General features: G+C 40.8%; 1 protein-coding gene across 6 annotated transcripts in view; it reads right to left on the bottom strand.

Annotated features, from left to right (window-relative positions):
* The window catches only part of ALG9 (ALG9 alpha-1,2-mannosyltransferase), a 96,224-nt gene that overhangs the window by 9,939 nt on the left and 61,189 nt on the right, over nucleotides 1-25,096 (bottom strand). For all 6 annotated transcript variants that reach the window (XM_027082335.1, XM_027082334.1, XM_027082339.1 and 3 more), the window contains exon 14: nucleotides 13,288-13,418. In XM_027082335.1, coding sequence (XP_026938136.1) covers nucleotides 13,288-13,418 — 131 coding nt within the window. The remainder of the gene's footprint in view (nucleotides 1-13,287; nucleotides 13,419-25,096) is intronic.

Below are 25,096 nucleotides of genomic sequence, written 5' to 3'. Positions count from 1 at the left end.
GGGGGGGGGGAGGGAGGGAGGGAGGGAGGGAGGAAGGAAGGAAGGAAGGAAGGAAGGAAGGAAGGAAGGAAGGAAGGAAGGAAGGAAGGAAGGAAGCTCGCTCTCCAGGTTTCAGTTTCCACAAAATTTACTAAATCATCATTACCCATGTGACCAGAATGACACTGTTTTCAGTGGGCATGTCCACAGACCCTGAGCATTCAATGAATACATTCACAGTTTGGACTGTTTGATCCACAACTCCAGAGATCCACACTGTGGATGACTTGGAAGTTTGCTGAGGAACAAACGAATCACATCATCGCAAGACTGGTGTACAGAGTGAATCATTTCACTGCTTTGTGGCCTTGGCCAATCATCTGACGTAACAGCATAAGCTCTTGACCAAGTCACCTTTCACCAATATTCAGAATGGGGGAATTGAGAAAGAATTGGTATTAAGCAAGCGGTCATTGTCTGACCTTCAGTCCCACCAAGGTTGATGGAGAAATGCTCTTGACCAGCCTTTTTGCATCTGATAGCTACTTAGATGTGAAGGTATTACATGCTCCATTCACCATTCCTGTGGAGAAGACACTAAACGGTGTTCAAGAAAGTTTCTGTCCCTACTCTTTGGACCCTAATTTGAGCTACTTCTCTGTGACAGACAGTAAGTAGCACTGGAGGTCACAACAGGTAGATGATTCCGGCAAGTTTTAGAGAGAGGAGATAATGAGTATACTTTAAAATAACTCAACAATCTTTTCTTTTTTAGCTTAAAAAAACAATTTGTTATTTCTCCCAAATCTGTGGCTGACTGATGGGTTTTCTGTTTCACTGGGCTTTGGCTGGAATGTTCATGGCCAGCCATGGGCTGCAAGTTCAGCTAGATCTACAGGCCTTCAGTCCTCCTTTATGGGGGCTCCTCTCTCCACACAGCCTTTGGATTTCCTTAAGGGGTGGTACCTGGGTCCAAAGAAGGAGCATTCCAGGAGACAGGAAATAGAAGCCAATCAGCTACTCCACAATCTTTATTTTATCAAATAAGAGCATGAGAAACTTCTGAAGAAATTCTTATTTCACCTTTTTTTTTCCTTCTTGCTTTGACATAAATCCAGTTTTAAGAGCATGAAATACATCAAATAATTGATAAATATTTTCTGAGACCCTAATATGTGCTAGGAGTTGTGAGATTCAACAAGAGATGCTGTTCTAACTCACGAGAAACCAGCTGCTTGGTCTAAGCTAGCTAAACGTGGTGGCAGTTCTAAGACACTGTATACTCTTCAAGCCTGAGAGGCTCTATAGCATGGACTTGGAGAACAGACAGTCTCTTTCTGGAGAGCTAACTTGACAACAATGGAAAGCAGACTCTCTGAGCTTCAGAACAACAAAATGATAATGATTAAGCAGTTGAAGAATACAATGAGCAAAACACCAGTGTGTTCCGAAGCCAAATCTAGGCTGAGGTAGTAGTCCTGCCAGACAAAGGGTCTCAGGAGAGCATCTGGGGAGAAGAAAAAACGGACAGCCCCCAAACTGGTAAAGAAACAGAAAGTATAAGAGAATAATAAGGTGATAAAGAATTACAAAAGTACAGAAACTCTGATCGCTTCTTCCTCACAGTTTCTCAGCACTCTTGGCAGAGGTGAAGGAGCTGAGGGCACCACTGTGGTTGACGCTCAGGGAAAAGACAAGAGCACTTCAATCGCTGCTTGGGAGGGAGAACTAATTCCACCCAAAGGATCTGAATGCCATCGGAAGCATGTCAAACTGTTGGCCTAAAGCCAGATTCTGCCAGGGAGTGTAGTCTCCCTTTCTACCTGGATAGCAAGAAGCTGCAGATGGAAACAGCCTGCTGGACTATTTTGGGCGCCATAGGTCTCTTCTGCAAGAAATCTCCTTCAAAACAAATTCTTTTTCAACAATTATCTAATTTGGATGAAGAAATGCATCAAGAGCTGTGATGTTTTTAAAGCATGTCCATAAATTCTTACACCCTCCCCATCAATACGGGAAGTGTAATTCCTTTCCCCCTTGAACATGGGCTATTGGAATGCCTTGCTTTCAATGAACAGAATGATGTGGGAGTGATACTGTGTGAATTCCAAGGCTAGGTCATAAAAAACTATACAGCTCTTGAGATCCTAGCTCCTGAGAGCCAGCCACCACCCTGAGAGGAAGCACAGGCCACATGGAGAAGCCACTTGTAGGTGTTTTGGCCAACAGCCCCAGCTGAGAGCTAACCAATATCCAGCATCAACGGCTAGACATGTGGGAAAGCCTTTGAGATGCCTCCAGTCCCCACCACCATCTGATGGCCAATGTATAAGAATCCGGAGTAGCTGAAGAACTGCCTAGCTGAGCCCAGTCAGTCCACAGACCCATGAGAGAAAACAATAATAAATAACTGTTGTCCTTTTATAACATTAAGTTCGGGATGACTTGTTACACAGCAATAACTGGAACAAGAGTTCCCAATTAATTTTCACTTTACAGTGGTTTTCCAGTGGTCTTCTTATCTTCCAGAAATAAACTGTTCTGCTTATGCTGGGGTTAGGGCTGGGGACACAATGGCTGCCATGAACTAGACTACGACACAGAACCAAAATGGATACAGGTGCCATGTACTCTTTAGGCCTCACAGCTGCTGGATTGATTCACTTCTTCTTGGATGTTAAAAGGAGAGTAATAGTCTCAGTAAGAAAAACCTACATGAGAATCCTGTGCTGGGCAGTGAATGAACACAAGCTGCAGATGCTATCACCACAATCCCCACCTGGCTCTATAGAAATCCTCTGACTAGAAAAGGCCCCTCTCCTACCACACTAGCTGAAGATGTGAAGTTCTAACTCTTTGCTTGCATCTACCTGTAATCATAAACTTGGCAGGGCTTTGAAATCCTGTCCTATTTAAGTCTCCCCAAATTATCTCACATCCTTAGTCAGGCAAAGCCTAAAATCCAGCTGGATGAGGCTAATATGCTCCAAAATGGGGAAGAAGAAAATATCACAATCCAAAAACCAAAGGCGAAAGCAAAGCAAGCAAAACAAAAGGGACCTATAATGAAGGAGGAAAGAGTGGGTGGCAAGTGGCTGTGCGAAGCACTGGCAGGGCCTCCCAATTTGTTTCTAAAGCTACAAACAGGCTCTGTTGCTCAGGAGGCCAACTCCAACATCCTGGAGAGGCATTTCCCACCAGACTCCCTCAGCCAAATATTCTCACCACACTTAGAAAGGAACCCACCGTTGAGCTGGCAAGTTATTGCAACAGTCTCCCTTCACTCCTCTCTGGGGAATCTCAAAGTAAGCATTACATCCACCCACTTGTCCAGCTATTTTACACAAGTAGCCATTATACCATACTTCAAAGAAAGAAAAAAAAATCCTCTCATTTTAGAAACTTTGTTGTATGAGATGTCCACAGAGTAACGAATGTGTCTGGTTTAAAAAGTGGTATTTCCCCTAGTTTAGCCCCCATATCTTGGAAGTTTGATAAACCTTTCTAATATTAGCCAGACACAGACATAGCAAACTTAGGGAGAGGAAGCTGCAGCTCTGGTACCAGCTATGTGCAAGGGGAGACAAGAAGACGGTTATCAAGATCTTATGCCCGGATCTTCTCTCAAACTAATGGGATCTGGGGTCTCCAGTCCTTTGATAAAGCAGAGAAGCAGCCTAACAGGAAAAGAATGGATGGGCATCTGGGCTGCTATTCTCCCAGACAGGCTAACAACATTCAGCCCTATTTGTGAGTCCTTCTCCAATAGTCCAACGGTAAGGGCCTTGCTTATCTCCAACAAGTTCAACAGAAAACACGCCTCTTCACATATTCATAGGTATATAGAATTCCTAAATTTGCACCAGTCACAATATTGTCCTAATAAGTTTAGGTTGCTTCCCCCTGGGGTTGAGTCTCCATTGGCATACACTCAGAGTACAATTTTTTTATGTGCTGGTACTGTCTTCAAACTAGACTCATCGCTTCCCTTTCAGAGAGCTAAGACCCAATCCACGCTACAGCACCAAGAAAGGTCCACAGATTATCAAATAAGTAAGCTATGGGCAAATCCACATGGTGAATATGGACAAAGGAACTACATCTATGTGCTCCATTCTCCCATCCTGCTTTTTGGAATAAGCTCTTGTATCCTGGCCACATTACAACAGGATGACCACCTATCTCAATTCACCCAGGGCAGGGCCCCTTTCACTTTTAAAAGTGTTCTGATTTGGATGATATATTGCGGATCACTTTAACTAAAAGCAAATTTAAATCAAAGAATTAAATTAAACTTTTCTTTTTTTTTGGGCCGTGCCTCGTAGCTTGCAGGATCTTAGTTCCCCAACTGGGATCGAACCTGGGCCATGGCAGTGAAAGTGCCGAGTCCTAACCACTGGACCACCAGGGAATTCCCTAAACTTTTCTTTATGGACCCTCAGCCCCCTCATCCAACAGGCTTCTTTTTATTTTTATACCTGTGCTCATGCTTTCTTCTCCTTGAATTATAGACGTGATTCTACCCTCTTTATCACTGGTACAAATCCTCTTTTTCCTTTAAGCCTCAGCTCAAGCACCACCTCCTTCAGGAAACCTTCACAGGCTACAGGAGGTTAGTACACTCTTAACCTCCACAGTTCTAGCACACAATCTGGCACCATCTATGGTCTTTCAAGGTGTTTTTGTATATGTAACTACAAAAGCTGTAAATTATTCAAGGGTAAAAATCTGTGTCTAATTGCTTCTCTTATACCCCTTAAATAATCTAGCCCTGTGACAAGGACATAATAACTATTCAATAAATATTTTCTGATTTCCAAACCTGCTTAACCAGCTGGCTTCAGGACATAAAAGAAGACTCCAGGGACGTCCTGCTGCTGACTCCTTCTCTCCCAGCACCCTGTACTCTTCTCTTAAAGTACTTAATATGGGTTGTAATTCCAGATTGATCTGTATGGTTATTTGTTTAATGCCAGCCTCCCCGTTATACTGTATGGTCCAAGAGGACAGGGAATTTGTGTGTTCTGTTCACCACCATATACTTAGGCTCCATCACAGTTCCTGACAGTGTTCAAAAAATATCTGCTCATTAGATGGATGTCATTTAGATAGACGGATAGATGGATAAAGGAAGAAAGAAAAAATGAACTCACAGTGAACTCTAAAGAAAGCAGATTTAAATTTTAGGGACTTACACAGATGTAGAAAACACACTTATGGTTACCAAGGGAGAAAGGGGGTAGTGGAGAGATGGATTGGGAGATTTAGGATTGACATATATACACTACTATATATAAAATAGATAACTAATAAGGACCTACTTTACATTTGGCACTGTATATATGTCAATGCTACTCTCACTTCGTCCCAGCTTACCCTTACCCTGCCCCGTGTCCTCAAGTCCATTCTCTATGTCTGCATCTTTATTCCTGTCTGGGCCCTAGGTTCATCAGAACCATTTTTTTTGATTCCATATATATGTGTTAGCATATGGTATTTGTTTTTCTCTTTCTGACTTACTTCACTCTGTATGACAGACTTGAGGTCCATCCACCTAACTACAAATAAGTGAATTTCGTTTCTTTTTATGGCTGAGTAGAATTCCATTGTATGTATGTGCCACATCTTCTTTATCCATTCATCTGTCGATGGACACTTCAGGTTGCTCCCATGTCCTGGCTACTGTAAACAGTGCTGCAATGAACAGTGTGGTATATATCTGTTTTTGGATTATGGTTTCCTCAGGGTGCTAGTGGGAAGCAGCTGCATAGCACAGGGAGATGAGCTCGGTGCTTTGTGACCACCTTAGAGGGGTGGGATAGGCAAGGTGGGAGGGAGGCTCAAGAGGGAGGAGATATGGGGAAATATGTATACGTATAGCTGATTCACTTTGTTATACAGTAGAAACTAACACAACATTGTAAAGCAATTATACTCCAATAAAGATGTTTAAAAAAAAAAAAGAACCTACTGTACAGCACAGGTAACTCAATACTCTCTGTAATGACCTGTATGGGAATAGAATCTAAAAAAGAGTGGATATAACTGATTCACTTTGCTGTACAGCAGAAAGTAACAAAACATTGTAAATCAACCATACTCCAATAAAAATTAATTTAATTTAATTAACACAATAAAATGAAGAAAAAAAAACCTGGAAAAAAATTTTAGGGGCTTCAACATTTGAGAAACTAACCTGCTTACATTTCTAAAAAGATCATGTGGTGGTATGTCACAGGCTTATGAAAACCCTTCCTCAGGAAGAGCTAAATAATAAATAGGTAGGCCTGCAGCCCCATCTGATCTAGGGTCTAAGACATGAGTGACTATTACATGTGGATAGTACCATTCTCTCTCCTTGTTATATAAATAGCTAAAGTACAAAAACCATTGTTTCAAGAAGACAGAGGAAACATTAACAGCCCCATTCAATAGGCTCAAAGGCATTCCAGGGTCAATCTCCCAAGAGCCTTTCATATGCACCACCTCAGAGTGGTATCCCTGAGGCCCACAGCCTCTGACAGTACAGTCCAGCTCGACTGGCCCTAAGTCAGCAACAGGAGATGTCACAGTGCTGACAGTTACAAATTGCTGTGGCAGATGGGGCTGTAGGATCCTGCTGTTTTTGCAGTTAGGTCAGTATATACTAGGAAATGCTGAGGAAGAGAAATGTAAAGAAAATCAGCATAACTTTGGAACTTCAGGCAGCCTGCTAATTAACTGGAAGGCCTGACATTTATATAATAGTTTAGAATTTAAAAACACTTTCATATTTCAGCTCTCATTTAATCCTTACAACATTCCCATAAAGTATGTAAAATATTATTATCTCTGTTTTCCCATGAAGTATGTAAAATATTATCTCTGTTTTACTCATATGGAAATTTGGGAATAGAGAAGAGCAACCAGCAAGTAACCAGGATTAAATGCACATGTCTTCTGACCCCATGCTTTTTTCACTATACTTTGCATACCTTCAAGTAACTGTACCTTTGCAGTTCTTAAACCAACTGATTTCTTTCTTTTCTCAGCATTTGGTCATGAAAAGAATTCCAGTTTAGGGGAAATTAGTACAATTTATGGGAAATTGAAAATCTGTGAAGGCATTCCCCAATAGCCTTCTCCTTCCCTCCACCTACAATAGAGGTGTGCTCAGTGGGCAAATGGGAAATGAAGCTGCACCAGGGACCCACAGGAGAACAGGACGTACAAGGAGATAAGCTTAGGGTCTCATCCCTCTAGCAAGTGCTGCTCAACTTGTGAAAGCTTCTGGTTAGGGACCAACCCAGCCACAGAAAGCAAACAATAAAATGATTAGTACTTCACTGCTAACAGAGCAAAGGAAAAAATTTAAAAGCTTGATACAGTTCACTGGGGAAAGTTGCAGGCTTCTGGGATCTAAACTTTGGCCTGATCTTTCTCTGCAAAAATGTGCCTCCTGAGTCCATCCATCCTTTGCAGCTGAGTTCACTCTCTCGTCACCTCTCATCTAGTCAAGCAGAATAGCCTCCCAACTTGGCTGTATGCCTCCAACGTTCTCTCCCTTCATCCACCTCCCATACTTAGCACCAGTGTGACCTTCAGATGTCACCTCCTCTTGGAGTCTTCCTTAGTCCCTCTCACCATAGCCTCCTGGAACTAACCCCTCCCTCTGATGCCCCAACAGCACCTCTCTGAACTACGGTGTACCTCCCCAAGTAAACTATAAACTCCCAGGGCAGCCATCTCGCCTGCACACAGTCTACATAGTCTTACATGTAGAAGATTTTCAACAAACGTTTATCAAACTGAGCCAGTCATGCTCTATTTCTGCCCTTAAAATCTAGCTTGTTAGGGAAGCAGGATGTTCAGTGAGGAGCAGTGAGTAGCACCCCTGGGAAAGGCCCTCATATTTCATGGTCTCCCACTGTGTCCACTGCTCCCTCTGGCTGAGGAGACGGCTGAACACAGAGGGCCCTGGAGGAGTGATGCTCAAGCACATCACTGTGTGACTGTGTGGTCACCTCTGGTCACTCTCTGCTCACCACAAGGCAGATGGGAAGGTGACCAACACCTTCTGCTCTTCCCTCAAAAGATTTCCAGTTCTCCAGTGAGAAGCATACAAGCAGCAGGCTTCTTTGCCTTGAATGGGCTCTCAGTTCATGTCTACCAGCTGTGGTGCCTGTGTGCTACCAAAAGGGGAAATGGGAAGATGAGGAACCTCACTTCAATCCTTCAAAACCAAAAGGAAAACAAATTTGCCTCAAAAATACTCCCTTGCCCCATTTGCTATAAACAGAGTTTATTCTGTGACCAAGGTACTGCTGGTCAGTATTTGTGAACCACTAAGTTTCCCTTTGTTAACAGGAAGGTTGTTTGGGATCTACTGAGCCTCCAGGGCTGGAGATATTTTCAGGCCCAGATCTCACATCATCATAGTTTTCTTAACTCAAAAATGAAGGCACAATAGCGACCTGCCCCCTAAATACTATATCAAACAAGTCAGGCACCAAAGAATATGTGTGATGCAGAGAACTTCATACCTTCACTGCTGCTTGAAAGAGAATTTCAAGCTCTCTCCTACTACTGCCCTGATTCTGACAATTTTTTGAATATCAGGCCATGATCCTACCACCTGTCATGGTCTTCCACTCCCTCAGTGCCCTCCCCGCTCCCTCCCTACCCACTTAAGGCCATGATCAATCACTGACCTTTTCTATTGTTTTCTTTGTGTCTATTTCATTTATCTCTGCTCTTACCTTTATGATTTCTTTCCTTCTACTAACTTTGGGTTTTGTTTGTTCTTCTTTCTCTAGTTGCTCTAGGTTGTAAGGTTTCGTTGTTTGAGATTTTTCTTGTTTCCTGAGGTAAAACTGTATTGCTATAAACTTCCCTCTTAGACCTGCTTTTGCTACATGCCATAGGTTTTTCGATCGTCGTGCTTTCATTTTCATTTGTATCTAGGTTTTTCTTTTCTTTTTTTTTTTTTTGTGGTACACGGGCCTCTCACTGTTGTGGCCTCTCCCGTTGTGGAGTACAGGTTCCAGACGCACAGGCTCAGTGGCCATGGCTCACGGGCACAGCCGCCCCGCGGCATGTGGGATCTTCCCGGACCGGGGCACGAACCCGTGTCCCCGGCATCGGCAGGCAGACTCTCAACCACTGCACCACCAGGGAAGCCCTATCTAGGTATTTTCTGATTTCCTCTTTGATTTCTTCAGTGATCCACTGGCTGTTGGATTGGCTGTATATTGTTAAGCTTCCAAGTGTTCATATTTTTTTACCGTTTTTTTCTTGTCATTGATTTCTAATCTCATAGCGTTTGGTCAGAAAAGATGCTTGATACGATTTTAATTTTCTTAAATTTACCAAGGCTCGCTTTGTGGCCCAGCATGTGATCAATCCTGGAGAATGTTCCATGTGCACTTGAAAAGAATATGTATTCTGCTGCTTTTGGATGGATGCTCTAGAAATATCAATTAAATCCATCTGGTCCATTGATGAAAGTAGGGTGTTAAAGTCCCCCACTATTATTGTGTTACTGTTGATTTCTCCCTTTAATGTTGTTAGCATTTGCCTTATATATTGAGGTGCTCCTATGTTGGGAGCATATATAGTTACAGTTGTTATATCTTCTTTTTGGACTGATCCCTTGATCATTATGTAGTGTTCCTTTTCTGATATGAATATTGTTACTCCAGCTTTCCTTTGATTTCCATTTTCATGGAATACATTTTTCCATCCTCTCACGTTCAGTATGTGTCCCCTGATTTGAAGTGGGTCTCCAGCTTTGATATGAATATTGTTACTCCAGCTTTCCTTTGATTTCCATTTGCATGGAATACATTTTTCCATCCTCTCACTTTCGGTATGTGTCCCTTGATTTGAAGTGGGTCTCCTGTAGACAGCATACATACAGGTCTTGTTTTTGTATCAATTCAGCCAGTCTGTGTCTTTTGGTTGGAGCATTTAATCCATTCACGTTTAAGGTAATTATTGATATGTATGTTCTTATTGCCATTTTGTTAATTGTTTTGGATTTGTTTTTGTAGGTCTTTGTTTCTTCCCTTCCTCTTTTGTTCTCTTCTTTATTGTTGTGTTTAGATTCCTTTTTCTTTTTTGTGTGTGTATCCATTGTACATTTTTGGTTTGTGGTTACCATGAGGTTTTGATATAGCAGTGTAATGTTTTAAGTTGCTGGTCTTTTAATATCAAACGCATTTCCAATACCTTGCATTTGTGCTCTCCTCACAACTGCTGGGTTTGATATATTTGCGTGCAGATGATTTCTTAACTTTACTGTATGTTTGCCTTTACCGGTAAGCTTTTCCATTTGTAATTTTCTTGTTTCTAGTTGTGGCCTTTGTTTTCTGCCTAGAGAAGTTCCTCCAGCATTTGTTGTAAAGCTGGTCTGATGGTGCTGAATTCTCTTAGCTTTTGCTTGTCTATAAACCTTTTGATTTCTCCACTGAATCTGAATGAGAGCCTTGCTGGGAAGAGTATTCTTGATTGTAGGTTCTTCCCTTTCATCACTTTAAACATACCGTGCCACTCCCTTCTGGCCTGCAGAGTTTCTGCTGAGAAATCAGCTGATAACCTTATGGGAGTTCCCTTGTGCGTTATTTGTTGCTTTTCCCTTGTTGCTTTTAATATTTTTTCTTTGTCTTTAATTTTTGTCAGTTTGATTAATACGTGTCTCAGCGTGTTCCTCCTTGTGTTTATTCTGCCTGGGGCTCTCTGCACTTCCTGGACTTGGATGATTGTTTCCCATGTTAAGAAATTTTTCAGCTATTATCTCTTTAAATATTTTCTCAGACCCTTTCTTTTTCTCTTCTCCTTCTGGGACCCCTATAATGCGAATGCTGGTGCATTTAATGTTGTCCCAGAGGTCTCTTAGGCTGTCTTCATTTCTTTTCAGTCTTTTTTCTTTATTCTGTTCCATGGCAGTGATTTCCACCATTCTGTCTTCCAGGTCACTTATCCGTTCTTCTGCCTCAGCTACTCTGCCACTGATTCCTTCTAGTGTATTTTTCATGTCAATTATTGTATTGTTCCTCTCTGTTTGTTTGTTCTTTAGTTCTTCTAGGTCTTTGTTAAATATTTCTTATACCTTCTCAATCTGTGCCTCCATTCTTTTCCCAAGATCTTGGATCATCTTTACTATCATTACTCTGAATCCTTTTTCAGGTAGATTGCCTATCTCCACTTTACTTAGTTGTTCTTCTAGGGTTTTATCTTGTTCCTTCATCTGGGACATATTCCTCTGCCATCTCATTTTGTCTAACTTTCTGTGCTTGTGGTTTCTGTTCCACAGGCTGCAGCACTGTATTTCTTCTTGCTTCTGCTGGCTGCCCCCTGGTGGATGAGGCTGTCTAAGAGGCTTGTGCAGTTTTCCTGGTGGGAGGGACTGGGTGCATAGTGCTGGGTCTTGTCCCTCTGGTGGGCAGGGCCATATCTGGGAGGTGTGTTTATTATTGGGCAGCTGTTTATTCAGGAAGACTTTAAGGGACTTCCCTGGCGGTCCAGTGGTTAAGACTCCGCTTTCCAATGCAGGGGGTGCAGGTTCAATCCCTGGCCAGGGAGCTAAGATCCCACATGCCTCGGGGGCAAAACACCAAAAAACATAAAGCAGAAGCAATACTGTAACAAATTCAATAAAGACTTTAAAAATGGTCCACATCAAAAAAAAAAAAAAAATCTTTAAAAAAAAAAGACTTTAAGCAGCCTGTCTGCTAATTGGTGAAGCTATGTTCCCACCCTGTTGGTTGTTTGGCCTGAGGCATCCTAGCACTCAGGAGCCTACAGGCTGTTGGGTGGGGTCAGGTCTTGGTGAGAAAATGGCAGCCTCCTAGAAGGCCCATGTCAATGAGCACTTGTCAGAGCCACTGCAGCCACTGTCCCTGTCCCCACAGTGAGCCACAGCCACCCCCTGCCTCTGCAGGTGACCATCCAACCCCAACAGGTAAGCCCGGCCCAGTCTCTTATGAGGTCACCACTTTTTTCCCTGGGTCCTGGTGTGCATGACACCCAGTGTGTGCCCTCCAAGAGTGAAGTTTGTTTCCACCAGTCCTGTGGAATTCCTGTGGTCAAACACCAGTGGCCTTCAAAGTCAGACCTGGGGGCTCCTCCTCCTGTTGCCAGACCCCGAGACTGGGGAGCCCAATGGGGGGCTCAGAACTTTCACTCCTGTGGGAGAACTTCTGTGGTGTAATTATTTTCCAGTTTGTGGGTTGCCCACTTGGCATGTATGGGATTTGATTTTATTGCGATTGCACCCCTCCTACCATCTCGCTGTGGCTTCTTCTGTGTCTTTGGATATAGGCTATCCTTTTTGGTAGGTTCCAGTGTTTTTTTGTCAGTGGTTGTTCAGCAGTTAGTTGTGATTTTGGTGTTTCCATAAGAAGGCGTAAGCTCACGTCCTTCTACTCCGCCATCTTGCCTCCTTCCTCCCCTGCTAGTTTTGCTTTGACCCCTCCAATCTCTCAAGTCCCTATGCCCCCACCATTCCACTAAAATGGCTTTTATCAGCTGCCAAATCCAATGAACAATTGTTATATTAATCAAACGGACTTGATTTATCAGTAGGTTCTAATCACTCCCTCTTCCTGAAAATATTTTCTTCCCTGTTTCTGAGTCCCAAACCTGCCTCTCAAGACCTGGTCCTCTACCTTTTTGTTTCTGCCTGATTTCTTGGATCCTGGGCTCTGCCCACCAGGCCTCCCTGGACCTCCTTAACTTCAACTGTCTGTCTACCTGGACCTCTGCCCACAGACAACCTACACCTTTCTAACTCTCCCCCACTCCTTCACCTGGATATCCTGACTCAACCTCTTATCATGAATTCTGAGGCTTTTCTGAAGAGCCAGCCAAGCCCTGGTCTATTTGGTCTCACTACTTAAGATCTAGTAAGGCCTGGCCCCATCTCTGACTGAGCCTTGAGCCCAAAAATAATGCGGATATGAACTTCTAGCTCCTTAAAGAACACAGTCAATCTTCCTAACAGTATTAGAAAACTCTTGGTTAAGAAAGTTGAAGTTGATTGCCAAAAATAATCAAACACTTATTTGTGTTTTCTTCAGTGGATCTATCTGTTTAGATTCTGTTATTTGAATGATACCAGAATATACTTTGCACTCTGATGCCTAGAAAAGAAGAGCACTCTTTTAGGTTTCTCAGGGAACTGGACAAGAATAGAAGATGTTTGGGCCCAAATAAAAATAAAATTAAATGGCTACTAGAGTTAGCCCAGGACTGGAAGTTATTCAATCCCAGATTCCAATTTTTGCCCTTACTAATCCCAGTACATTTCTTAGGACTAAAGCCACATACCTAGATGCATCAAGGAATGGTCTGTAGGCCAAGTTGATCCATTCTTCTCTATTGGATGAATATTTTGGCTCCCGGGATGTTTCTCTCACGGTGTCCAAATCCACTAAATAATGGCATTTATTGATGTCAATCTGCAACAGAGAAAGGCCAACTCTTCATCAGTAATTGCAAAGGTTCTTTCAGGGTAAGAAACATCAACTATAATCCTAAGAATTCCCACAGGGTTTTAGAAGCACAAACATCTAAGTCCTCAGAAAATGTTACCAGTGCTCTCTTCACTCAGCTAAGAGTGCTGGGTGTGGGGGTGTTATTTAGGCTCCTGAGGGCAGGGGTGAGACATGCACTCACCCAGCCAAAGTTCACTTTGCTGTGCACCTGAAACTAGCACAATATTGTAAATCAATGATAGTCCCAAAAAATACAGTACAGTTTCTATGAGATTAAATAAAAACCCAAAGATGGAAATCATTACTGTGATATTGATTTATAATAAAATTTTTTTTTGGTCTTCTTCCAATGTTTCTGGTTCAGAGCACCCCAAACCCTTGTAATTTCCTAAGCCATGAGAGCAATGGGAGCATCTTTTGTTATAATATTCAGTCTCTTGTCCTCAGTTCCTGAAATCCCTTCAAAGCCATAATGGTGAAAGGGGTGTCTTGTTATTCATAACAAGCCCCTTTCAACCGCAACTGAGCTTATGTTAATGAGGTGACTTTTGAAAATCCTGTAAAGATGGGAGGAAGTGCTGGTCACCAGTTGAACTAACCATGTGAAAAGAAGGTTGGACCTTTCAGCCACTGGGGGAGGGGGAGGGGCTGGAGATTGGCCAATGATTTAATCAATCATGCCTGTGTAATGAAGCCTCCATAAAACCCTAAAAGGACAAGTTCGGAAAGCTTCCAGGTTGGTGAACACGTGGAGATTCGGGAAGAGTGCTGCACCTGGAAACGGCATGAAGATCCCCACTCTTCCCCTATACCTTGCCCTATTCATCTCTTCCATCTGGCTGTTCCTGAATTATACCCTTTTATAATAAACCAATAATCTAGTAAGTAAAATATTTCTCTGTTTTTGCCACTCTAGCAAATTAATCAAACACAAGGAGAGGGTCATGGGAACCTCTGCTTTATATTCAGTCAGAAGTATAGGGAACAACCTGGACTTACAACCAGCACCTAAAGTTCAAGGAGGGGGTCACGGCTCCAATCTGTAGCCAGGCAGTCAGAAACAGGTAACAACCTGGGCTTAAGATTGGCGTCTGAAGTAGGCAGGAGAAGGGGGCAGTCTTGCAGGACTGAGCCCTCAATCTGTGGAATCTGATGGTATCTCTGAGTAGACAGTGTAAGAATTGTGTTGAGTTGTAAGACACCCAGATGGTGTCTGAGAATTGCTGTTACTGTGGAGAACCCCCCAACACTCAATATTAGAAAGTGGATCCCAGAACCCTCTTAATTACTAATGTAGTCAGCTAAAGAAAAGTAAATCTCAAAGGAAAGTTGCATTTTTTACATGCAACTATGTTACACATATTATTTTTTAAATCATTATATAAAGGCCTATAGGGGATTATTAATTCCTATTTTATAAATGAGGAAGCCAAGACTCAGAGACAAATTATATAACTTCATTTTTTTCAAGATCTATATTAAGCCCCTACAATGTACGAGGCATTAGTAAGTTAAAGCTAATGATACAGAATTAAATAAATAGCATGCAGTTCTTGCCCTAAAAGGATTTATAATCCTAACCAAAATCACATGAGTTTATAGTAGAGCCATATTTGGACTCAGGTCAGTGTGACTTCCAAAGTCATACATCAAGACTGCCAAAAATGACCGAATCAGAGGGGAAGTACCCTCAGGAGCTCATTTAAATGTTTCTTAAAAATTAAAACCAAAAATGATTTGTCCTAGAAATCCAGGTTTCAGCCAAGATAAAAATCATTTGAAATATGAATAGAAACATAGCAAATCTCATGTTTAACAGTGAAGGGTTGAAAGCTTTTCCTTTGGAATCAGGAAAAAGTCAAGGCTGCTTATTATCATTACTCTATTCAACACTGTACTAGAGGTTCTAGTCAGCAGGGTAAGATACAAGGAAGAAACAAATGGCAGAAGAAATGAAAAGAAGCAAACAAAAGTCCTTCATTCATCACAATGACTGATATATATAAAATCCAAAAGAATCAACATAAATTTTTGGGATTAAGAGAGTTTATCAAACTTTAAACTATTTATAGAATGTAAAATTAACATCATATGTTCCTATATAACAGTGGTAAACAACATATTAAATTACATTTTAAAAAATTATGTATTTTCAAATTACATTATAAAAATATCATTTAAAAGGATTTGAAAACATGTGTCTTGGAATAAATCTAACGAAATATGGGCAAGTCCTCTGTAAAGAATTATAGAATTTTATTGACTAGTCTATCAACTGATGAATTTATAATATGGTATATTCATATAATCAAAATGTGGTATATACATGCAATGGAATATTATTCAGTCTTAAAAAGGGTAGATACTACAACAAAGATGAGCCTTGAAAACATTGTGCTGAGTGAAAGAAATGAGACACAAAAGACCATATTTTGTGTGACTCCACTTAACATGAAATGTCCAGTAGAGGCAAATCCATGAAGACAGAAGGCAGATTAGTGGTTGCTAAGGATTGGAGGAGTGACAACTTAATGCACATGGGGTTTTTTTTTTGGGGGGGGGAGATGATGAAATGCTCTGAAATTAGATAGTGCTGGTGGTCGTATAACATTATGAATGTACTGAAAGCCACTGAAAAAGTTCTGGAGGTAGAGAGTGGTGATGGTTGCACAACAGTGTGACTGTTCTTAACGCAACTGAAGTGTATACCTAAAAATGATTAAAATGGTAAATTTGATGATAAAATATTGTTGAAATATGAACTTTACCTCAAAAAATTTTTTGATAAACAATAAAGTAGACCTTATTACATGGAGAGATAAACCTTATTTCTAGATTTAAGACTCACTATTATAAAGATGTAAATTCTAAATAAATTGATAGATTAAATGCAATCTCAATAAAAATGCCAACAGACTTTTTTGATGAAACTTGACAAGCTGAGTCTAAAATGTATATGGAAATGCAAAAGGACAAGGATAGCCAAGGCACTCTTAGAAAAGAACAAGGTGGGGACTTATTTACTATAAAGTTATAGTAATTAAGACAATGAGGTATTAGTGCAGGAATATAACAGACCACTGAATAGAACAGAGCCTGGAACAGATACAGGCACATATGGACCCTGATCTATGACAGAAGTGACACCTCAGAGCAGTGGTGAGAGTATCTCTCTTCACTAATTGGTGCTGGGACAACTGGATATCCATTGGGGGAAAAATGAAATTGGACCTCTGTACACAGTGAATAAACAACAAGGTCCTACTGTATAGCACAAAGAACTATATTCAATATCTCATGGTAAACCATAGTGGAAAAGAATATAAAAAAGAATATGTGTGTATATATCTATATCTATATATAACTGAATCACTTTGCTGTATAGCAGAAATTAATACAACGTTGTAAATCAACTATACATCAATAAAAAAATTGATAATGTAAAAAAAAATCAACTTCAGATGGATTACAGAACTAAATGTGAAAAACAAAGCTCTTGGAAGATAATATGGCAGACTATCGTCAAAATCTTACGTATGGCAAAAGTCATTTTAGACAAACACAAAAAGTATTAACTATAAAAAAATGATGAATAAATTTGGCTACCTTAAAATTGGGAATATCCGTTCATCAAAGACACGAATAAGAGAGCAAAGAGATGAGACACAGAATGGAAGAAGATACATGTGACACATTAACAATCAAGTATTCATATCTAGAATACATAAAGAACACCTGCTGATCAGTAAGACAAAAATGGACCATTCAACAGAAAAATAGGCAAATGACTTGAATAGGTACTTCATAAGAAGAAATCTAAACAGCCAAAAACAAATGAAACAGTACTCAACCTCATGAGTAACCAAGGAAATGCAAATCAAAATTACAACGAAAAATTACAATACCAAATGTAGGCCAGAATGTGGAACAATTCTTATACGTTGCTGGAGGGAGATTAAGTTGGTACAAGATTTTAGAAAACTATTTGGCAGAATCTACTAAAATTGAACATACGCAATTCTTATGATCCAACAATTCTACTCCTAGGTATTACGATGAACCATATGGAATCATTAATATGTGACTGATCCACAAAAATGATACTTTCAGGGACTTCCCTGGCAGTCCAGTGGTTAGGACTCTGCGCTTCCACTGCAGGGAGGCACAGGTTCGATCCCTGGGCAGGGAACTAAGAATTTGCAAGCTGCACGACACAGGAAAAAAAAAAGGTAATTTCACATGGTTCAAGGTAATGTATATCCAACAGGAATTCATGAACCAAAAGACAAGTTCAAGAATGTTCAAAGTGGGGACTTCCCTGGTGTTGCAGTGGTTAACAATCTGCCTGTCAATGCAGAGGACATGGGTTTGATCCCTGGTCTGAGAAGATCCCACATGCCGTGGAGCAGCTAAGCCCGTGAGCCACAACTACTAAGCCTACACTCCAGAGCCCGTGAGCCACAACTGCTGAGCCCACGTGCCACAGCTACTGAAGCCTGCACACTTAGAGCCCATGCTCCTCAACAAGAGAAGTCAACGCAATGAGAAGCCTGCACACCACAACGAAGAGTAGCCCCTGCTCACCACAACTAGAAAACGCCCACGTGCAGCAACGAAGACCAAATGCAGCCAAAAATAAATAAATAAATAAATTTGTTTTAAAAAAAAGAATGTTCAAAGTGGCATTATTTACAGCTGGCCCAGACTGGAAAGAACCAAACAACTATCAAAAGTAAAATAATATAGTCATACAATGAAATACTCTAATAAAAGAGAACAAACTACAGCTATATTCAACAATGTGTAATTACAAACAAAACATTAAGTGAAAGGATCAAGACACATAAAAATGCAATATGATTCCATGTATATGAAGCTCAAAAATAGGCAAAATGAATTTATGTTGTTTAGGAATGCATATAAAAGCGGTAAATCTAAAGAGAAAAGCAAGGAGATTATTACCATAAAAGTCAGGAGACTCCTGAAGGGGGAACTGGGTAGTGATCAAAAGGAATTGTTGGGGGAGCTTCTGGGTGCTGGTAATGTTCTAGTATTTGACCTGGGATGATTACACAGGTATTTGTTCTATTATTATTAATTATTATTAATTTACTGTACATTTATGTTTTGTGCACATTTAGGCTTATGGGTTATACACAATTGAATGTTTGAAAAAGTGCGTATAAAAAACAACTTGGTCATCTCTGGCTTACAGTAAACTTGGTTCTTCCCCAACCTCTAACTCACAGTAATGTTCTCATTCTCTCCTAGCATTATTTATATGTAAAAGAGACTTCAGTCTCACATCTGTCTCTACATATGGGCTATTCCTCCGGGGAGAGAAAGCACACTGAGAATTGACGTCAGACCCAATTCCATTCCTCATAACTCTCTAAAAATGACCCTTTGCATAAACACTCCAGGAAGCAGCCTTTTTGGTCTGAACACCCACTCTGTAGCTCCCAAGGATTTTAAAAACATGAAACAAGTTTTTAAAAGCTCTGCCAGCACCATGTCTCTGTAATCAAATAGAACCAGCAAGGGGTAAAGATTCATGGTCTCATGCCTAGACCTCCTTTGGTGAGGGAGCTCTGAGTATGACATTTCAATACTTGACCTCAGCCTGGCCTTTTCTGGCTAGGCATACTACAGTTCTGATTATCTAGTTTTGGTGCTGGATACATGGTCTACCAGAGATGTGGGTAGTAACTAATTAATACCCAACTACACCAGTTAGCTTTAGGCTTCACTCATCACACCATCCATATGCAAATTTCATTTAAAGGTTTTAGAAAGATACTAAGGCAAAATCATATTAATTGAAATACTAATCCATTTAAAAAAATGTAACCTCTTTTCATGCTTCCTGAGAAGCACCTGCTGAACATTCTTTTTTTCTAGGAATCAGTTACTGAACAACTAAAATACACAAGGACAAAGGTCTCTGGCAGAAAATGGTCAAGTATGATCAAGGGCAGATTCTCTAATAGAGGAGAAATACAGTGGTTAAAAAAGGAGCCCCAAATAAAAAGGCAACCTATGGAAAGACAAAAAGTATTTGGAAACCATATATCTGATAAGGGGTTAATACCCAAAATTTATAAGGCACTCATACAACTCAACAGCAAAAAGCCAAATAATATGATTTAAAATGGGCAAAGGACCTGAATAGACCCTTTTCCAAAGAAGACATACAAATGGCCAACAGGTACACAAAAAGGTGCTCAATATCACCAATCAACAGGGAAATGCAAAACAAAACCACAATGAGATTATCACCTCATACCTGACAGAATGGCTATCATCAAAAAGACAAGAGATAACAAGCAATGGCGAATATGTGGAGAAAAGAGAACCCTTGTGCTGTTGGTAGGAACAGGAACTCGCATAGCCATTATGGAAAACAGTATGGAGGTTCCTCAAAAAAATCAAAAATAGAACTACCATATCATCCAGCAATCCCACTTTTGGTATGTATCTGAAAGAAATGAAATCACTACCTTGAAGCAATATCTGCACCCCTGATGTTGAACTCATAGAAACAAAGTAGAATGGTGGTTGTGAGGGACTGGGGGAAATGGAGAGATGTTGGTCAAATTTCAGTTACAGATGATGAAGTTTTAGGGACCTAATGTACAGCATGGTGACTACAGTTAACAATACAGTGTTGCATACTTGAAATCACCTCAGAGAGTAGACCTTAAACGTTCTCACCACAAAAAAATGGTAACTACATGAGGTGATGGATGCCTTAACTAACTTATTGTGGTAATCATTTCACAATATATACATATACCAAATCATCACATTGTATACCTTAAACTTACACAATGTTATTTGTCAATTATACCTCAATAAAGCCGAAAAAAAATTTTATTTAAAAAATTAGAGGCTTCCGGTCAAGATGGCAGTGGGGGTGGACGTGGAGTTCGTGTCTCCCCACAACTAGGGCGCCTGCCAGACACTAGTGGGGGACCTGACCGCCTAAGGAGACAGGAAGAACCCCTCAGCGACCAGGTAGGACATAGCGGGAGTGAGAGGGGAGGCAAAGTGGAGGCTAGACAGGACTGGAGCCTCTGAGGGGTGGCTGGGAGTGGGGAGGGGTTCTCACGCCTGGAGGAACCCTGATCCTCCGAGACATTTCCCTGCCCAGTCGGGCCCGGGAAGCCTGTGGGGCTCCCAGGAAGGGTCCTCCACCATCCGAGGCCCCCTCTGGGCCACGTTGGTCCTAGGGGTGTAGGAGGGAGGTGGGGGGAGAAGAGGAGAAGCTGGCAGGAGGGGCCCTCAAGGACTGGAGGATCCAGGGAGGTGCAGAGGGCATTTCCCCCACTCACCCAGGCCTGGGAAGACTGCTGGGCTCCCAGGTCTGGCTCTCCATTCCCCGGGGTCCTCTCCAGCCTCATGGTTCCTAGGGGCATGGGAGGGAGGGAGCGGGGGCGGGGGAAGAGGAGGGGAGGCAGATGATGGGGGGAATCCTCCAGGACCAGAGGATCAGGGGAGGCCCAGCGGGCATCTCCCCTGCCCACTTGGCCCTGGGAAGTCTACTAGGATTCCAGGTCTGCTCCCCTGCTTTCTGGGGCCCCCTCCGCCATGTGGATCCTAGGGGCATAGGAGGGAGGGATGGGCAAAGAAGAAGAGAGGCCAACAGGGAGGGGCCCTCTGGGATGGGAGGATCAGGGGGAAACACAGCTGGCTGGCGTTTCCCCCACCCACTTGGGCCCAGTGATCCTGCTGGCGTCCTGGCCCTGGCCCTCTGCCCTCGAAGGCCAGAGGCACTCCTGGGCCCCTCCGGCTGAGATGAGCCTAAGCCCCACCCCCAACCCCCCAGGGCCTTTTCCGGCCCTGTGGTCCTAAGCAAAGGCCCTGCCCACTGCCTAAACCCCGCCCCTGCCTAAGCCTCACCCTCCACAGCCAAGGCTTTTTTTCCTTTTCTCCTCTTTTTTACTATTATGGTTCTGTTTTACCTTCCAGTTCTTGTTTCATCTATATTTTTATTTTTTTATTCTTTGTAACATATCTGTTAGTTTTCTAATCTTATTTTATTTTTTACTCTTTGTTATTGTTCTGCTATTTTTCCTTTTTTTTTTTTTTTTTTTTTTTGCCACCCTGCATGGCTTGTGGGATCTTGGTGCATGAGACAGGGGTCAGGCCTGAGCTCCTGTGGTGGGAGCTCTGAGTCCAAACCACTGGATTAACAGAGAATCTCAGACACCAGGGAATATTCATAGGAATGAGGTCTCCCGGAGTTCCTCATTCTTGGCACCAGACCCACCTCTACCCAACAGCCTACAAACTCCAGTGATGGAAGCCTCAGGCCAAACAACCAGTAAGACAGGAACACAATCTCACCCATTAAAAAAAAAAAAAAATTATATATATATATATCACAGATGAAAGAGCAAGGTAAAAACCTACGAGACCAAATAAATGAAGAGGAAATAGGCAACCTACCTGAAAAAGAATTCAGAGTAATGATAGTAAAGATGATCCAGAATCTCAGAAATAGAATGGAGGCATGAATTGAGAAAATACAAAAAATGTTTACAAAGATCTAGAAGAACTACAGAACAAAAAAACAGAGATGAACAACACAATAACTGAAATGAAAAATACACTAGAAGGAATCAAGAACAGAATAACTGAGGTAGAAGAACGAATAAGTGAGCTGGAAGACGGAATGGTGGAAATAACTGCCAAGGAGCAGAATAAAGAGAAAAGAATGAAAAGAATTGAAGACAATCTAAGAGACCTCTGGGACAACACTAAATGCACCAACATTCAAATTATAGGGGTCCCAGAAGAAGAAGAGAAAAAGAAAGGGTCTGAGAAAATATCTGAAGAGATTATAGTGGAAAACTTCCCTCACATGGGAAAGGAAATAGTCACCCAAGCCCAGGAAGTGCAGAGTCTCATACAGGATAAACCCTAAGAGAAACACATCAAGACATATATTAATCAAACTAACAAAAATTAAATTCAAAGAAAAAATATTAAAAGCAGCAAGGGAAAAGCAGAAAATAACATACAAAGGAATCCCCATAAGGTTATCAGCTGATTTCTCAGCAGAAACTCTGCAGGCCAGAAGGGAGTGGCAGGATATACTTAAAGTGATGAAAGAGAAAAATCTACAAGCAAGATTACTCTACCCAGCAAGGAACTCATTCAGATTTGACTGAGAAATCAAAAGCTTTACAGACAATCAAAAGCTAAGAGAATTCAGCACCACCAAACCAGCTCTACAACAAATGCTAAAGGAACTTCTCTAGGTGGGAAATACAAGAGAAGAAAAAGACCCACAAAAACAAACCCAAACAATTAAGAAAATGGTAATAGGAGAATACAAATCAATAATTACCTTAAATGTAAATGGATTCAAGGCTCCAACCAAAAGACACAGGCTGGCTGAATGGATACAAAAACAAGACCCATATATATGCTGTCTATGAGAGACCCACATCAGACCTAGGGACACATACAGACTGAAAGTGAAGGGATAGAAAAAGATATTCCATGCAAATGGAAATCAAAAGAAAGCTGGAGTAGCAATACTCATATCAGATAAAATAGACTTTAAAATAAAGATTGTTACAAGAGATAAGGAAGGACACTATGTAATGATAAAGGGATCAACCCAAGAAGAAGCTATAACAATTATAAATATTTATGCACCCAACAAAGGAGCACTTCAATACATAAGGCAAATGCTAACAACCATAAAAGGGGAAATTGATAGTAACACAATAATAGTAGGGGACTTTAACACCCCACTTACACCAATGGACAGATCATCCAAACAGAAAATAAACAGGGAAACACAAGTTTTAAATGGCACAGTAAACCGGATAGATTTAACTGATATTTATAGGACATTCCACCAAAAGTGGCAGAATACATTTTCTTCTCAAGTGCACACAGAACATTCCCCAGGATCTATCACATCTTGAGTCAAAAATCAAGCCTCGGAAAATTTAAGAAAACTGAAATCATATCAAGCATCTTTTCTGACCACAACGCTATGAGATTCAAAATCAATTACAGGAAAAAAAAACTGTAAAAACCACAAATATATGGAGGCTAAACAGTGTGCTACTAAATAACCAAGACATCACTGAAGAAATCAAAGAAGACATAAAAAAAATACATAGAAACAAATGACAATGAAAACACGACGACCCAAAACCTATGGGATGCAGCAAAAGCAGTTTTAAGAGGGAATTTTATAGCAATTTAATCTCACCTCAAGAAACAAGAAAAATCTCAAATAAACAATCTAACCTTACAACTAAAGCAACCAGAGAAAGAACAAAGAAAAGTCAAAGTCAGTAGAAAGAAAGAAATCATAAAGATGAGAGCAGAAATAAATGAAATAGAAATGAAGAAAACAATAGCAAAGATCAATAAAACTAAAAGTTGGTTCTCTGAGAAGATAAACAGAATTGATAAACCTTTAGCCAGACACATCAAGGAAAAAAGGGACAGGATGCAAATCAATAAAATTAGAAATGAAAAAGGAGAAATCACAACTGACACCACAGAAATACAAAGGATTATAAGAGACTACTACAAACAACTATATGCCCATAAAATGGACAACCACGAAGAAATGGACAAATCCTTGGAAAGGTACACTTTCCAAGACTGAACCAGGAAGAATTAGAAAATATAAACAGACCTATCACAAGTAATGAAATTGAAACTGTAATTAAAGCTCTTCCAACAAACAAAAGTCCAGGACCAGATGGCTTCACAGGCGAATTCTACCATACATTTAGAGAAGAGCTAAGACCAATCCTTCTCAAACTCTTCCAAAAACTGTAGAGGGAGGAACACTCCCAAATTTGTTCTATGAAGCCACCAACACCCTGATACCAAAACCAGACAAAGAAATCACAAAAAAAGAAAATTACAGGCCAATATCACTGATGAACACAGAGGCAAAAATCCCAAACAAAATACTAGCAAACAGAATCCAACAACACATTAAAAGGATCATACACCATGATCAAGTGGGATTTATCCAAGGAATGAAAGGATTCTTCAATATATGCAAATCAACCAATGTTGATACACCATATTAACAAATTAAGGAATAAAAACCATATGATCATCTCAATAGATGCAGAAAAAGCTTTTGACAAAAATTCAACACCCATTTATGATAAAAACTCCCCAGAAAGTGGGCATAGAGGGAAACTACCTCAAGATAATAAAGCTCATATATGACAAACCGACAGCAAACATCATACTCAATGGTGAAAAACTGAAAGCACTTCCACTAAGATCAGGAACAAGACAAGGATGTCCACTCTCGCCACTCTTATTCAATATAGTTTTGCAAGTCCTAGCCACAGCAATCAGAGAAGAAAAAAAAACAAAAGGAATACAAATTGGAAAAGAAGAAAAACTGTCATTGTTTGCAGATGACATGATACTATACATAGAAAATCCTAAAGATGTCACCAGAAAACTAATCAACGAATTTGGTAAGGTTTCAGAATACAAAATTAAGAAATCTCTGGCATTCCTATACACTAACAACAAAAAATCAGAAAGAGAAATTAAGGAAACAATCCCATTTACCATCGCAACGAAAAGAATATAATACCTAGGAATAAACCTACCTAAAGAGGCAAAAGACTTGT

This window comes from Aethalodelphis obliquidens, unplaced genomic scaffold (assembly GCF_003676395.1).
Source record: "Aethalodelphis obliquidens isolate GAN/ISIS:26980383/991018 unplaced genomic scaffold, ASM367639v1 scaffold46, whole genome shotgun sequence".
Lineage (NCBI taxonomy): Eukaryota > Metazoa > Chordata > Mammalia > Artiodactyla > Delphinidae > Aethalodelphis > Aethalodelphis obliquidens.
This window is presented reverse-complemented; position numbering and strand designations above follow the sequence as displayed.